Genomic DNA, 16,904 nt, shown 5'->3' on the forward strand with positions numbered 1-16,904 from the left:
GCCAACAGTGAGAGAGATATGACTAATAATAAACCAACCTCTTCAGGCAAAATCCAACAGGTAAACATTGACACAATTATGGATGTTTTTTTCAGGAACTGATTAACATAGAGAGAATTTCTGTGGAAAAATAACTCCCCCCAGTGTTTCCACACCAGTCATTTTTCACTGCATTTGAAATGGGTTGGCCCACCTATTGTGTCTCGGTCTTCTTTATTTGTCTGAACTTGCTGCAGAGGGAAAACACTCCCTCCTACTTTAAAAAAAGCAACACATGTCCGATGTTTCACGGCTTCAGTTACTTTAATCTAACATAGTAGAGAAACTGTTTTGGACTATTTTTTGGTCTATTTTTTGTGTGGCTTTTATTTTTTTTGTACCACTTTTTTCTTTTATTAAACCAGTCCGATTCAAATCTTTTAATATTAGGATCCAAAACAAACTCATTAGGTAGCAGCAGCAGCAGCAGCAGCAGCAGCAGCAACAGCAGCAGCAGCACTATATTACTTTTCTTTATTCCGTCTTTGTTATCAACATAAACATCTACCGATGGAAAACAAATCTTCGGTGATTCATCAAGCTGTGCTGATGTTACTCTTCATCACCTGGTGGGAAAACATATACTGCGTCGGATTGAAGGGTTTGTCTTTGTTTATTTCATTTATTAATGCCTGCCATTCTTTGCTTATTTGCTAGTCCTTGTATGACTTTGACCTGATATTCTTTAAATATGTGTACACAGTTGACTGTGGTGCGTAATAAAAAGCCTCATTTTGTTCTACTGTAGCCAGAAGATACTTGATAACACAGGTGTTGCCTTAAGGTTTGAAAAGACGGGAGCCAACAATAATATTGTGTGGTGAATTTCTTTTATTGCCTCTTTTTGCTTCATTACATTTTACAACTTTATGAAATACAGTAATAAGGCATGTGTTTTTCACAAGAGGCAACCTGTCATAACAGGTACATAAGAAAGCTTAAAAAGGTCATATTTTGGCTTTAGTTGCAAACTTTGTAAACATGCATCCTTTTTCACTTGCAGTGGATCCTCCTGAGGACATTGTGGTCGTAGACCCTGGTCATCTTGGACGTCTTGAGATCACATGGAGCCCTCCATCCAGCCTGATCAACATGACCCACTGCCAAAAACTCTATCAGCTGGAGTATTTCAACACATATCAGGACAGTTGGACTGTAAGTGCTCACCGTTTTACTAGATCATGCATATTGTACGCAATCTTTTTGCACATGGTTGGTTGATTGGTATTGAGTATTCTCTCAAGTGATGCTTATGTAGCGTCTACAGTAAACAGTATTGAATGTATAGGATAACTGACAACATAAAAGAGCAGTAGAACCTTTAGATGATGTCAGCCTGAAGTGTGCAGATTAGGGAAACACAGGGTCCTTAGAGGTGAATATATCAACGATAAGAGCAACCGTCGATCCAGATCTTACAAAAACACTGTAAATGAATGCAAGTTAGTATAATCCGCTGAGTTCAAGATGATCCAAAATCATCAAAAATCTCACAGAGCACAGAGCAACATGAAAAATCCAACTGGAAAATAGGGAGAATGTATGGTGGCCCTGCAGCACAAATCACCACCACAAATAGGAAAACACAACCACATTAACTTAAAACACAACATTAACTTAAAGCACAACAACATGCACTTAAATCACAACAACATTAACTTAAAACTCAACAACATTAACTTAAAGCACAACAACATTAACTTAAATCACAACATTAACTTAAAGCACGACATTTACTTAAAGTATAACAACATGTACTTAAATCACAACAACATTAACTTAAAGCACAACAACATTAACTTAAAGCACAACAACATTAACTTAAATCACAACAACATTAACTTAAATCACAACAACATTAACTTAAAGCACAACAACATTAACTTAAATCACAACATTAACTTAAAACCCGACATTAACTTAAAGCACAACAACATTAACTTAAATCACAACAACATTAACTTAAAGCACAACAACATTAACTTAAATCACAACAACATTAACTTAAATCACAACATTAACTTAAATCACGACATTAACTTAAATCACAACAACATTAACTTAAAGCACAACAACATTAACTCAAAGCACAACAACATTAACTTAAAGCACAACAACATTAACTTAAATCACAACGACATTAACTGAAAAGAAAAATGAATGAATGAATTTAACGAAAACACAACATTAACTGGCCCCTTTGATATTAAAAGGTTTTATGTGACATTTAAAGTAACATACATGATTAATGTACTACAATGGTGATGTTGCTAGCTATAAAACATATTATACATTATTGTATTCTTTTTTTTTAAATTATTATGTTTATTTGTAAGTTTTTTTCATATATACACAAGACATACACAGCAAAGAAAAAAGAAATAAACATAAATAAAACAAGTACCCACAGTCATGGCTGCAGGGTTGCCACACCTCTTTTGTCACTTCGTTTACAAGTACTGTAATTGGTGTTTCTAAAACCAAATTCCTTGTTTTGAATTTGAATTGTTCGTGTCGCGATGTCCTTTTTGTTTCCTACACGTTGCAAACATTGTTGTATTCTACTTTTTCACCTACATGTGACCTAATTATTGATACATTTTAACCCTTTGAATGCCAGGTTTGTGTCATGATGTCACGATGTTTTTAGATGAAAAAACAAACAAACAGAAAATATGAATTAATTTCAATATACTACATGTGAAGTAGATTTTTTTTGTGTTTAATTATTACAGCCTGGGATATGTTAATGATTAGCAGCAACCCTTGACAGCGCCATCTAGTGAAATAGCATTGTATTTTCTCCACATGGGAGTAGTAAAAATGATCAATTCCAAATTAAAAGCCCAGATTGACACCCAGATATAATAAAATGAATTGAGTGTAACACTTGTTTGGACACAGTAGTGTATTTTAGCCTTACTGTAGGAGCAGAGCTGGAAATAACAATATCAAATAAAAATACACTATCTTGCCAAAACAAAAACAAAGAATGAAAAACGTTTAAAGTGCACACAACCGTCCCTAATGATCCATCTGTCAGCCAAGTGTTACGGTTGTGACTTTGCAGTCTGTTTCAGGTTTCTGAAGCAAATCCAATATCTAACATTAGACTGGGGTTTTTCCCCTTCTTACGCATGGTTGGAACTTTTCACAGTGGATGTTGTGTAAATGATGTTGGTTCTTGAGACAGGAAGGAGTCCAGTTATTGCCACACTGAGAAATTCAAGACAACAAAGCACAATGGAGTCCAATGTCTTCACTGCAATCCAATCCATCCTTTTTCTATTTAAAAAGGTTTAACAGTGAAATAATGGGAAGTGATGAGTGAAGACAATGAGCTATAGTCAAAGTTGGGCTTGGGAAATATTTCAGTTCAATATTTATAGTGGTATAACGTTCTTCCATAGCTATATAACAAAAGCTCAATAAATATATCCATACATTTTAATGCTTGCCATTTTAAAAATAAATCATTTGCGTGTGCATTATAGCCAACATTGCTAACTATTCTCATTGCTTTTTTCTGCATGGTGCATATTTCCATTAGGGTGGATTTTGTAGGTATTTTCCCACACCTCAGCACAATAGGACAAATAAGGAAGAACAAGTGAGCAGTAGAGCATGTACATTGTTCTCTGGTTCACTATATGTCTGACTTTAGAAAGTATACCGTTGGTCTTTGCCAATTTAGAGCAAATGTGTTTGACTTGCGGTTTCCAACTGAGATTGTGGTCAATTATAACCCCTAGGAAAGAATGTTCATGAACTCTTTCTTATCGGGTGTTATCACACAGTATTTCAATGGTTAGCTCTTCTGGAATTCTACGTTTCCCAAATATCATGAATTTGTCTTTTTTTTATATTGAGAGATAGTTTATTTAAATCAAACCACAGCTTGAGCTTAGTTAGCTCCTCAGAGATTGTCTTTAACAGCTGTCGGAGGTTCTCTCCTTCACAAAAAATATTTGTGTCATCAGGAAAAATTACACATTTCAGGACTTTAGAGGTGTTTATAATATCATTTATATACAGTATAAATAATTTTGCTCCCAATATTGATCCTTGTGGTACACCACAAGTTATATCTAAGAACATTGACTTTTCCTCTCCCATCTGCACAATCTGTTGTCTATAGCTTTTTATCCAACTGAGCCCTATTCCCCTAATCCCGTACATTTCCAATTTTTGTAATAGAATACGATGATTAATTGTGTCAAAAGCCTTTTTAAGGTCACTGAATACACCGATGGCAAACTTCTTATCATCAATACTAGTATTTGATTCTTCCACAAGGTCAATCAGCGCCAAAGATGTAGATCGATTTGGTGTAAAACCATATTGACTATCAGTTAGGATCTCATACTTGTCACAAAAACTGTCCAATCTGGTGGCAAATATCTTCTCCAAGATTTTAGAAAATTGAGGAAGCAATGAAATTGGCCTGTACTTGGTGTAAAGATTCCACTCACCGGCTTTAAATATAGGAACGACTTTGGCTATTTTCATTTTATTGGGAAAGGAGCCCAGTTTCAATGACAGGTTACAGATATGTGCTATGGGATCTGCAATAGCTACAATTACTTTTTTTTTTTTTGATTATTGGTCTAATTATTAGTGAGAATATTGTCAATCACTGTTGCTGAGTGTGTGGTAATTCTACTTGGTTTGGTTATACTCGGATATAAGCCTTTACTATACATTGCATCTATAAATTCCTCTATTGCAGGTGATTTATTTTGGATTTAAGAAATCAATGTTATGATCCCTCATAAAAAGGCGACCTTCTGCTCAGTGTTTGCAACCATGGCCTCAAACACATCTTTAAAGCTTTCAATGCTGGAGTTGGGTGCTCTATAAAGACAGCTAACCAGAATATTCTTCATTTTACCCATATCAATTTCAACAGTTATACATACACAGTCGTCATACTCTCCAAGATCTTATACTGTAACCTATTGTCCACAAACAATTATAATAATAATAATAATAATAATAATAATAGATTTTATTTGTATTTCAATTCAACTCCCCCACCATTTGCTCTATTCACAAAATTGAAATTATATCCTTCTAATTCAAAATTGGTCAATTTTTGGACCACATTTTCTGTCATTCCATCAATTTCCTTCACCAGATCTTTCAGTGCTTTCTTGATCCCCTCCATTTAAAGTTTGGCTGGTTTTCACACATTTGACATGTGTTGTCAAAAGTGCCGTAAACATCAAAAATAATCACACAGGTTTAGTCTCAATGACTTTGTAAAGCCATAAACTTCACTTAGCTGCTTAGATGTCAAGTCATTTTCTTGATTGTTGATGGATTGTTTGAGCTAAACACTCAGAGCTCCAACACAGCCTCCAGGAAGTATCCAGGAAGGAATAGAAAGAGGTGTTTTGGCCTCAAGCCTCATTCAGGGAGTCACTGACTCCACATGGGGAAGCACGTTCCAAGATTTTCCAGGCCAAGATTTCTCGAGGAAATTCCTGTTTCCTTAAGTAAACAGTTTCGACCAGGCCTTAAGAAAACCTGAACAGAACTTGAAGAACACCAAATAAACCACTGATTTCCATCCATGTAGACGGCCTAAACAAAGCAATATCCTTATCCTTAACCATGACTAGTTAATGCCTAATCCTAAACTTAATCTTATCTTATCCCCAAACCCAACCGAAACCAGGTCTTAACCCTGAAAAAACCCTTTTGGGGACCTGACATATGTCCCCATAAGGTCAAAATATCCCCATGAGGAATGGCACACCTGCAACCCATCACACACACGATTCCAAACGCTTGGATATGAATTGTGAGCTGTAACATGAACAGGATTTGTGTTTCTGGAATGACAGGCTATCAGGACAACACAGAGGTCATACAGCGCCCAGTTTGACCAGATGAAAGACGTCAGAGTGAGGGTGTACACTGTGCTGAGTGGACCCTGCACCAATGGCACCATGGTCAAGAGTGAAAGCTACTCTGAACTGGTCCAAAAACCTCCCAGCACAGGTCAGTCAATGAGGTTTTTACACATCAATGCATCAAAATACAACATGTGAACTGACAGTTTCTCTCCCCCCGCAGGTGTTGTGGGTACTGAGGTCAAGGACTTTATCTGTGTGTTCTACAACATGGAGAACATGGAGTGCGAATGGAAAAGAAACCCAAAGTTGTCAGCCGCCGCGCAGCAAAATCTATATTTCTGGTATGTTGCGTCTCCAGCATACGACTTTTATGTCCCGCTGAAGTGAAATAGAGAGTTCACATAGGAATTCTTTAGTGGAGTGCATCCCCATTCAGCACTTGAACTATTTGATTGGCTCGCCTCACAAAGAGAAATGCTTGTGTTTGTAAAGAAATAACGATGCAGCGACACTATACTAAACTGAGCTGCTGAACATTATTACCTAAACATCAAAGTTTGAAAAACATCCAGGACAAAAATCGACCACTTTCAATAGTTTTTTTTTTTTTTTTTTTATATGTGCAATCTAGAGTTTCTTGAAGTCTAAAAATATTTTTTCACCAATTATTTTAACACACCTGAGCAAAAAAAGTACTCAAAATTTGGAAACTTCACAAAAATAAAAGAAAAACAATCGATTTCATATCACGACTAAACTTAATCATCACTTTGACTCAACAACACATAAGAAGACTGAATATGTGACCTATAAACACACACCGCCAGGACGTCCATATAAGGAGTTGTGTATTATTCCCATGGCAATTTACCAAGGGTGCACCTGCGGCACAGAGCTGTGCTGCAAAAATATATTATATAAAATATATTTTCCCAGTAGTGCAGTGACAGTTTTATTCTTTCTTGTGTGTATTTATGACCCATGTGTCAGTAATGCTTTTATTTTGTAAAGCACTGTGGTCACCTATAGAAATAAAGTACATTAAAGCTAGATTTTCACACTGTAATCCACTGGCACTCCATTTTCTTTCCCCTTTTGTGTATCAGACATTATCATTATCATGAAAACTGTCATGAGCAGGTTCAAACAAACACCAAATCTCTTTCACAGGCACAAGAAACTGAAACGAGTGGAGGAATGCCCAAAGTACATCATCTCACGTGGAATCAGGATCGGGTGCAACTTCTCAGGAAAAGCTCTCCCTGAATTCACTGATATTAATCTCTGCTTAAATGGTTCCTCACCTCACGGGCCACTGAAGCCAACTTTCATCTCCCTGCAAACCCAAAACCAAGGTACATACTGTACATGTAATGGAGAGGTCCAAATAATCCCTCCACTAATTGTGGTCCTGGTGTTTTGACTGTGTTTTTATTGTCCTTATGTGGACTCCGATGCAGTGAAACCCGGGACCACAGAGAGGCTGCATCTGCAAACAGGTCCAAACGCACAGCTGGAAATCCACTGGGAGCGTCCTGCTGGGAATGTCCCCGCACACTGCCTCGAATGGGAGGTGGAGCACAATAAAGAGGAACCTGATGGAAAAACAGAATTGGTATGACTCAGATGATGCGTGACATGCACACACCTCACACCTGTGACACAAAACCAAAACAACGAGCTGAGCCCAAAACCTCAACCTGTATAATTGACTCTTTATTCAGTTCGTCTGAATCCCTCTTATTGTAACACTTTATCAACTCTCTGATCTCTTTCACTTTTTTTTTGCACACTTTCACTCTTAACAAAAGCAGATTCTAACGAAACAAACAAGCCTGAATCTGCAGCTCGTGCATGGCTCTGAGAGACACTGCGTCAGGGTCCGGTCCAAATTGAACATGTACTGTGCGGACAGCAGCTTCTGGAGTGAATGGAGTCGTCTGATTTGCCATCCAGGTAATAGAGCAGTGGTTCTCAAACTTTTTATACCAAATACCAAAAATTTAGCTTTTTTAAAAATGACTTCCAACCTCGTGTGTGTGTGTCTGTCCCTTAGAAAGAAAGGAACCTGCTCTTGAACCTGAATGGGACAAGGTACAAGTCTACATCTGCATTGCTTTTGCAACTTCTGCCATAGTATTGCTGTCTTTGTGTGTGGGGACAATCCTCAAAACGTGAGAACATGCACACACGGCACATTGTTCATACGCGATGACATTCATACACGTAAGCTCACTCCAAACTGTGCTTTCAATCTAGGAGGAGATCCAGAGATGAGAAGGGGCCGGGCTCTCGCCACTTCTCGACACTTTGTTTGTGATCAACTCACTTCCCACTGTGACGATGTTTACTTTTCTGTTAAAGACTAAGGTGTTGTGTTGTTCAGTACCAACTATTTTGTGCAGTGTAGAAATGAATGTTTACTTGTGCCTCACTCTTGCCAGTTATTTTAGACAATAACACTTTTACATTCCATAGAAAACAGTACACGTGGATTGAACATGTGAAAGAATTGTTTTGTTGCACTTTGGAAGCCTGTCAGTGTTTTATTACCGTCATTATTTACTAGGAGGTGGTTATTTTCTTTGAATGGTAATTGAAGAAAAAAAAAAATAGGTTAATTGGGCATTTCACTGCCATATCACTCAACGGGTTCTCTTCTTCTTCTTCTCCTATTAAATCTGTCAGGCTGTACACAAGACGCTAAACACTGCCCTCTACAGCTCAAAGTCCTGAATGTCCTCGAAGTCTGAACTGACTGATCTAAGCTCTAATCAGCCCATTTTCCTTAAATGTTAGTGTAACCGATGTCTATTGCACATGAACTGTGGTGAATGTCATGTACTTTATACTTAGCACTTACTTCTAGCTCTTGTTTGTACCCAATTGTTTAAATGCACTTATTGTAAGTCGCTTTGGATAAAAGCGGCTGCCAATGATAATAATCGACAACTATTTTGAAAATCGATTTTTCATGATTAAAACAAGATTTCTGATTGTTTAAGCTTCTTAAATATGAATATTTTCTTAATTTCTTTGCTCTGGATAACAAAATAAATCATTAAAAGTCAATCATTTTGGTTTGTGGACAAAACAAGACATTTGAGAACGTCATCATTTCCAGGTTTGACGAACACCGATCAACATTTTTTAAGGTTTTCTGATATTTTATGGACCAAACGATTCATCGAGAAAATAATCAACAGATTAATCGATTATGAAAGTAATCGTTAGTTGCAGCTCTAAATGTAATGTAATGTACTTTCGACCTAGGCTAGATCAGAAAATATAGTTCTGCCCATGGAGGGTAGGAAAAAGAGTAACAAAATTATTCTTTCTTAAATATTCCACTCTTACATTTCAATAAATAGAATAGTTCAGCTATGACTGAATTGATATTTTTTTACATATAACAACTTAGAATTTACCAATAACAACCTCAGTTGTAAACAACATCAAAATAAAAATTTTACAATAGGAATACTGTTCAAAGTGCAAATGAAATAGAAAATAAAGTCAACTGTCCAGATAAGTCAGTGTCCACAGTTCGTCCGAAATCGGTGTGTGCATGAGTCCTTTATTGTGTAATTGTGTAATCTACCCGGGTAGTTCTGCTCCTAGTTCCCATCAGAATCGATTCATACACACACACACACACACACACACACACACAAAAACAACCTGCATAGAGCAGCAGTTGTTTCTGATACGCTCCAACAACAGACAAAAAAGGGCTTCACGCTGGATGTAGTCTGGACAAGTAATGCTATGATTACAGACGGATGTATAACACTAAACTAACTGAACATACGTAGGTATTAACTATATTATATTAACTCTCTATGTTTTGAAGAACAATGGAAAAACAAATCAACAAATAAAAAACAAAGACCATTAAATCCGGGTTTCATAGTGTGGTCATGTGTTGTGCATGAAGATACGTTGTGCTGAAGATGTGTCGAGATAAAGTTGAGTAACTTAAACACTTAAATGTAAAAATTGCGTGGGTCCTTTTTAATGGAAACTCAATAACCCAACATTTAAGACACTGTGCACCAGTGCAGGAAACATTCTCATGTGACGTCTGACTGTGTAAACATGTCTTACTGTTCCGTCAGGTTTACATTGTTGACAGAGAAATTGAAGTGTGGGGAACCCTTAAATGCTGACTGCGCAGATGTGTGCAGAGGGTGAAAGGCTGGAATTCTTCACCTTAAAATTCAAAAATCACTTTTCCTAGTTTCTTTTTTCAAGTGTGGAGAGAATATTCAGTTTGGCTTCATCAAACGAGGAAAAAGAGCAACATGATGGAAAGAATTGGAGGTTGTTGAATCTGAATCGGAACCTTCTTGCATAAGAGCGCCATTTTGTGGCTTACATCTGTTACTACAGCTCCAATCAGTAATGTAGTAAAAAACAAGTTGGAGAATGTATATACAATTGTGTTTAATTTGTCGGTGGAAAATTATTCCAGTCATTGCTGCCTTTTTTCTGGTTGTGTTTCTAGTTGACTTTTGTCTTAATATGTGGAGGACAAAGCGTTAGAACGTGGATGGATGGATGTTTGATAATACAGTGATGTTGCTCTTTATTTACGTTTTAGGGAAGAAAAACAATACTGTTTGTTAGTATCATTAAATGCTAAAATATTATGGAAAATTGAAATAGAGCAGCTGAAAAAAATGCTCTGCAGCTGTTTTCTCAGTTTAAAGCCACAGATGGTCTGAAAGCTTTTTATATAAAACCTTAGAAAGGTGTGATTCAGTGTACTTTACAGCATTCTGTTGATGCCATGCATTTCACCTACATGCACATTTTTTGGTGTGTGTGTGTGTGTTGGGAAAGTGAGCACCTGACTCCAGGGTGAACGATGTTTGTGTTTGATCCGATATTCATTGACATCCACAAGGTCAGAGAGGCAACGGAGCAGATGACCGCTTCTCACACTCGTTCCATACTTCACTTTTGTGCCGATGGACTTTGAATCTGCATCATTTTGTTATGCACAACACCACAAACTACACACACCAATATAATCATTCACCAGTGGAGGAAAGTAATGAATTACATTTTTATATTTTGTAATTTTACTTTTACTTAAGTTTTTTGGAAGTACTGTATTTCACTACTATGTTGGCCTGAATTTACATTAAAAAAATAAAAAATACTGGAAACTTTGGCAGTGAATGATGAGGACAGGTGAATGATGGGGACAGGTGAATTGATGATGACAGATAAATGATGAGGACAGGTGAATTGATGAGGACAGGTGTATGATGAGGACAGGTGAATGATGGGGACAGGTGAATGATGAGGACAGATAAATGATGAGGACAGGTGAATTGACGAGGACGGGTGTATGATGAGGACAGGTGTATGATGAGGACAGGTGAATGATGAGGACAGGTGAATGATGGGGACAGGTGAATTATGAGGACAGGTGAATGATGAGGACAGGTGAATGATGGGGACAGGTGAATGATGAGGACAGGTGAATGATGAGGACAGGTGTATGATGAGGACAGGTGAATGATGGGGACAGGTGAATGATGAGGACAGGTGAATGATGAGGACAGGTGAATTGCTGCTAATTAAGGTCCCTGAGTGAGTGAGAAAGTTCAAGCATTTGTGACCTTGTGTTTACATATTTTATTTTGTCAGCACTTTAACTTGTAAGAGTTTGCTGTTCATTCCTTTTTCCTTCCTTTCCTTTTTACATGACACAAGAGGGAACCCCAACCTTGTTATTAAAGTAACTTTTACTCTGAGCAAACTTTAAACAAGCTACTTTTTTACTTTAACAAATACATTTTTACACCAGTATTTTGACTTGTACTTAAGTAAAATCTTATCAAAATAGTGGTACATTTACTTGAGGTACTCTCCCGATTCAAAGAACCAATGTCCATCAGACTCACCAATGGTTGACATACATACTGTCAACAAGTAATGCACTGGGTAGACTCACTGAAAGAAATGGGATTTTGTGTGTCATATGTGTCTTTACAAAGTGTAAAGTGCTCAACAAATGTATGAGACCACCAACAAAACCACCACAGCACATGATAATAGATGCTGTGCTGCTCATGGAATGATATTCTGAGAAGACGCCAGGTTTTCCTGCAGTCCTGGGGTTTATCATGGTCAAGGGAACTGCAGGGCAGCAAAAGCTGATAGCTGAGGAGCAAGTGACCTTTTTTGAGGTTAATGTGTAATTTTGGTGGAGCTTAGCTCGATGGAGGATTGGTAAGAGTGTAATGTATAGCCCACGTGTTACTTTTCACTCCATTTTTCTTCCTCACTGCTCAACCTTGACTTCACCGCTGAGGACCAGACAGAGAGCTGGACAACCATTTCTACGGTTTGTGTTCATAATTCTCCTGGATTTTTTTTCTCTTTAATAATATAATCACCCAATTTATTTTAGAGACTAGTTAAAATATCTATGGCTGCATTTTGAAAACATTCCAGCCAGAGCACTGAGTCCAACAAGACCAGTTACACTTGGGCTAGAGCTACACAACATGTTGATTCGATGCATGATTTCTCTTTATTTAAAAAGCTCCTCAGACTTTGGATTTGTTTAACCCTTAAGGCTGAGTCTAATATTAGTCACACTCATACAACTAAGCTCTGTGCTTGTGCTTTTTTTTTTTTAATATAAAAATCAGCATACATTATTTTATTATTCTTTTATTTTCACCTACATCTGACCTAATCAGTGATTAGCAGCAACACTGATTATTTTACATTTTTATTTTTTGTGCAGTGTCAAATACTCACACTCAATATGAATTATTTTCAATATACTATTTTCAAAGTAACTTTTTTTGTGTGTGTGTTGAAGCCTGTGATATGTCAGTGATTAGCAGCAACACTTGTGACAGTGCCATCTAGTAAAAATAGCATGCTTTTTCTCTCCATATACCGAATATGGCCAAAATGGCGCCATCTGGTGGAGAGTAGTAAAATGGTCCCAGATTGACAGCCAGATATATAAAAATGCATGTATTATGCTTTAAAGCAAGTGAGATCAAAAATTGCAGTTTCACTGGGACATTTTTGGCACTTAATGGTATGAGTGTAACATCTGTATTTTAGTCTTACTGTAAGAGCTGAGCTGGCAATAAGATCAAAAAAAGTACACAGTCTTGCCAAAATTCATTTGCATGAACACAGACAAAATTATAATTCATGCATAGTCTATGTTTTAACCATTTGACAATATTTCTATCCTTTTTAGCTCATATTTATTCCTGATTTATGACTTTGAAATGTGTATAGTCTGTGCAGTATTTTGATCAGCTGAGGTTGTTTTAAATTGGCTATAGAAATAAACGCAACATGATTTACTTATCAGTTAAACACCAGTTTTTCCTCCTCAGGCAACAAGCTGTCCGTGTCCATGTTTGTCTCTGTCCCCCGGGCTCAGTAACTGGAATCTGTCCCTGCAGAGTGAAAGTGTGCAGGGCCCGGCTGGTTACTGCACCCAGGTGTCAGCTGAGCTCCAAACACTACGGTATCTTCACTAGAGATACAGTTCACAATCATATCCTGATATCTGTTGCAGTGCATTTGTTTTCTTTAGTAAAAAAAACTGCTGTCATGTCCAAAGTTTTCATAGATGAGAGAATGTGAAAGCAGCTGCAGAGGCACGGAGCTCTTCACTGCTGCACTGGTGTCGTGAGAATTTTATTAAAAATACATCACAATGGAACTATAAATTATTAAAAGCGTTCTGCAAAGGTTTTCCTGTCCGTCTTAAAAACAAAAAGTAAAGGCTTCATATGAAACATTGTTTGTGTTTTTATCTCTTTCTTGTATCATCTCTATTCCTTGTGCATATTGGGATTGGGCATGATCAAACTTGGCACTCTCTCGCTCCTAGAAAATGGTAATTCAGTATAAAATTCAACCATTGCCTAAATGTATACCTCCTCTCCAGCACATGTAAAGGAGTAGCTGTGCATTAACTGTGGGGGTGGAGTCCTGGGAATGAAGACCCACTGACATTTGACCTTTGGCATTCACACCACAGCAAACTGAGAGATTCTAATTTGAAGCCTTCTTCTGTACAAATTTAAACCAAAGTGCATTTCCCATGGGAATCTGTTGTGCGGACCATTTTCCAGTACATTTTGGGATAGTGATGACATTTTGGCTGGTCCTAGAATTGGGTTTAGATTATCATTTGAGGTTCAGGCTAGAAAGTACATTATGTCTATGAATGTTCTCACTATGTACACATAGCTATACAAAAATGTGTGCGCACATGTGTATTTATTACCTTTTTAGGATTATTCTGATTTAAGGAGTTTTCATGGGGACCAAAGTCTGGACCGAATGAGGCAGAGACTCATTTCTGAGCCCCTCGGGTTAGGAATAAGATGTGAGTTGTATTTGGGTTAAGATCAGGGTTAGACATTGACTGGTTATTGTTAGGATTTGTTTTTGTTTTGTCAATATTTCACTCACTAAAGTCCCCCTCAAGTCTTGCCCATGTCACACCCTTGGGACATGGGAGTGGTTCAGTGACTCATGTTCCTCTGGAAATGTGCACAAATTGAAAAAATGTGAGGCTTTGAGAGGTTTGTATTCCGCACCCAAACACTCACACAGTGGTGCGGGGACCTGTTGGAATTCCAGGAATTTATTTATGTCCTTCTGAAGGGATCACATTTTGAGGCACTAAACTTTGGTGAAAACAGACGGAAATTGTTACTCAAATCAGAACTGTCAAAAATGTCTTTGTAAAATAAGGGGGAGTACATAAAAGTGGTCTTTGGGGGGCTATAATATGTCAACAAAAACTGTCCAAATCTAAACTGTCAAAAATGCCCTTCTATAGTAAGTGTCAAGTGTCCTAGCATACTGTAGTATGTCATCTTATAATAATGTCCAAAATGTCCTACTATAGTATGTCAACAAAAAACTGTCAAAAATGTCCTACTATAGTATATGAACCAGTTTCAGTAAAGGCTTAATATAACTGTTAGAGCCATTTATTTGGCTCATCTGTTTGTTTATGTAATACCTGGAGGCGACAGTAGGTGGCGCACGGTACTGTGAGGTGCAGAAAATGACTAAATAGAATAGCAGGTAATCACTCGTCAGGTGTGGTGCTCACTGGGGCAAGCACACAGTTTTTGACAGTCGTTGTCGTCGTTGTTGCCATTTGCATTAAGGTATAGAGTTTATGACAGTGTCTGCACAGTTTGGGCGGACGTCGCTTGTTTGTTAAGAGCGCAAACCGTAAATAAATGTTTGGTTACTGCATACAACGCTCATGTGTTTTATTCATTCATTGGACCCGGAAGACGACGCGTCAACTACCGTCAAGTACCAGTATAGCAGCCCCTCAGGGGCGTAGGTTCGTTTTGTTGTTTTTATTTTGTTAAAAACATGTCACTAAGTAAAATAAGTCAAATAAGTCAAAAACTTCACTTCAATTAGAAGTCTTAGTTAGGCGGAAAGTCCACCGCACAGAGGCGGAGCAGCGCCGGAGCCAACGCCGGGTTTCCGAGCTCTGCCGAGCCGCATGGAGGATGCTACCACCGGACTTTCTTACGGCGCCCACCGCTTGCAGGAAGGTATGCGCAGTAACGCTGCAGTTTCAAGGCCATAACAATAATAAATAAAAATGTGCACACTACTTTGCGAGCGTAATCCCAATGCATTGGTCGCTAAAATAACAATGAGGGTCGCGTCATATAAGACTGAACATGTGTATAGCTTATATTGGATTTTAGTGCGGAACATTAATAATTATAGGAGGAAAACGCGTCACTGCTGTCACTGCTTCTAGTGAAGTGGGAAATTCAAATGAAACACACTTGGGTAAAGGAACTGCTCAATTAACACATAAGGCTTTTGTTGAAAATTTGGAGAAGTTACAAAATGTAAGACAAGATAAATTAAACAAGTAAAAAAAAATATAAGAAAGGTAACTGAAGAGCATATCCATAAAAGCAGTGTTGCAGAGGTAAAAGATGCACTGGGAAAAATTCTTAATTTGTGTGAAGAAGCAAAAAATGCTCATGATTCGCTGGTGCATTTAATGCCCTCTGAAGAAAGTGGGAAACAAAATACATGGTTTGCTGCAAAAATGTTGATTGAAAATGGTTTAATTGATGATGTTGAATAATGAAAATGTTGGTGATGCGGATGATGTTCATCCTGATGACAGTATATCAAATGTTGCTGGTAAACGTTCAAGCACAAGCACAGAGCAGACGAGGATTGTTGTCTGTAATCTGTTCAGTTTATGATCCCTTGGGGTTCCTTGCACCAGTGACACTGCCGGCAAAGGTTATGTTGCAAGAGCTCTGTCGGAGACGTTGTGGATGGGACGACAAGATACCTGCAGACATTAGCCATCAGTGGACAAGATGGCTGGAGGATCTGAAAAGGTTGGCTTTGTTTAAAGTTGACAGATGCATTAAGCCCAAACACTTTGGACAGCCCATTAAAGCACAGCTGCACAAGTTTTCTGATGCCAGTAACTATTCCTCGTCTGGAGCTTACGGCTGCTGTCCTCGCTGTTCGAGTAGATCAGATGTTGAGAGGACAACATCTGATCTAATGAGGACAGACGTTTCCACACATTTGTGGCAAATCGGGTGTCAAATGGAAGAGGTTTCTTCTGCAGTTAAAGCGAAAGAGAAAGGAATTGCATGCTCTTGAGTTTAACAGAAAGGATGCAGATGGATCACATGTGCCGCTGGAGATGGAGAGGGCTAAAAAAGCAATGAGTCAAACCTTGTCCCCTGAGAATCTTTTGGATGCTGAAGTTTCCATCATTCGCTACAGTCAGCAGAAAAGGTTCAAGGAGGAGATTGCTGCCCTATCAGCTGGAAAATGTGTGCCACGAGACAGTTCTCACGTCTGTGTTACATCTGCAAACTCTGGATGATGATGGACTCCACACTGTTTTGTGTGAGGTTGAGGCTATAGTGAATGGTCGCCCCCTCACTAACCTCTCAGATGATCCCACTGATCTTGAAC

The 16,904-nt window shown here is 38.0% G+C and overlaps 1 protein-coding gene across 2 annotated transcripts; it reads left to right on the top strand.

Annotated features, from left to right (window-relative positions):
- Positions 1–244: 244 nt before the first annotated feature.
- Positions 245–8,899, top strand: il13ra2 (interleukin 13 receptor, alpha 2). 2 transcript variants are annotated; one of them, XM_058627699.1, is made up of 9 exons: positions 245–640; positions 1,043–1,194; positions 5,889–6,045; positions 6,121–6,241; positions 7,071–7,255; positions 7,361–7,515; positions 7,712–7,856; positions 7,957–8,074; positions 8,160–8,899. In XM_058627699.1, the coding sequence occupies exons 1-9, from the start codon at positions 550–552 to the stop codon at positions 8,218–8,220; spliced, it is 1,185 nt and encodes a 394-aa protein (XP_058483682.1). In that variant the 5' UTR covers positions 245–549; the 3' UTR covers positions 8,221–8,899. The 2 variants fall into 2 exon arrangements, with proteins under 2 accessions (XP_058483682.1, XP_058483683.1); XM_058627700.1 differs by having other exon boundaries at positions 7,715–7,856.
- The last annotated feature ends 8,005 nt before the right edge of the window (positions 8,900–16,904 follow it).

The sequence above is a fragment of the Solea solea genome, chromosome 4 (assembly GCF_958295425.1).
Source record: "Solea solea chromosome 4, fSolSol10.1, whole genome shotgun sequence".
Taxonomy (NCBI): Eukaryota; Metazoa; Chordata; class Actinopteri; order Pleuronectiformes; family Soleidae; genus Solea; species Solea solea.

Bases quoted from the DNA above. Each gene is read 5' to 3' on its own strand.
- il13ra2 (XM_058627699.1), top strand. From the start codon at position 550: ATGGAAAACAAATCTTCGGTGATTCATCAAGCTGTGCTGATGTTACTC. The intron at 641-1,042 runs GTTTGTCTTTGT...TTTCACTTGCAG, and splicing joins ATACTGCGTCGGATTGAAGG to TGGATCCTCCTGAGGACATT. The intron at 6,242-7,070 runs GTATGTTGCGTC...TCTCTTTCACAG, and splicing joins CAGCAAAATCTATATTTCTG to GCACAAGAAACTGAAACGAG.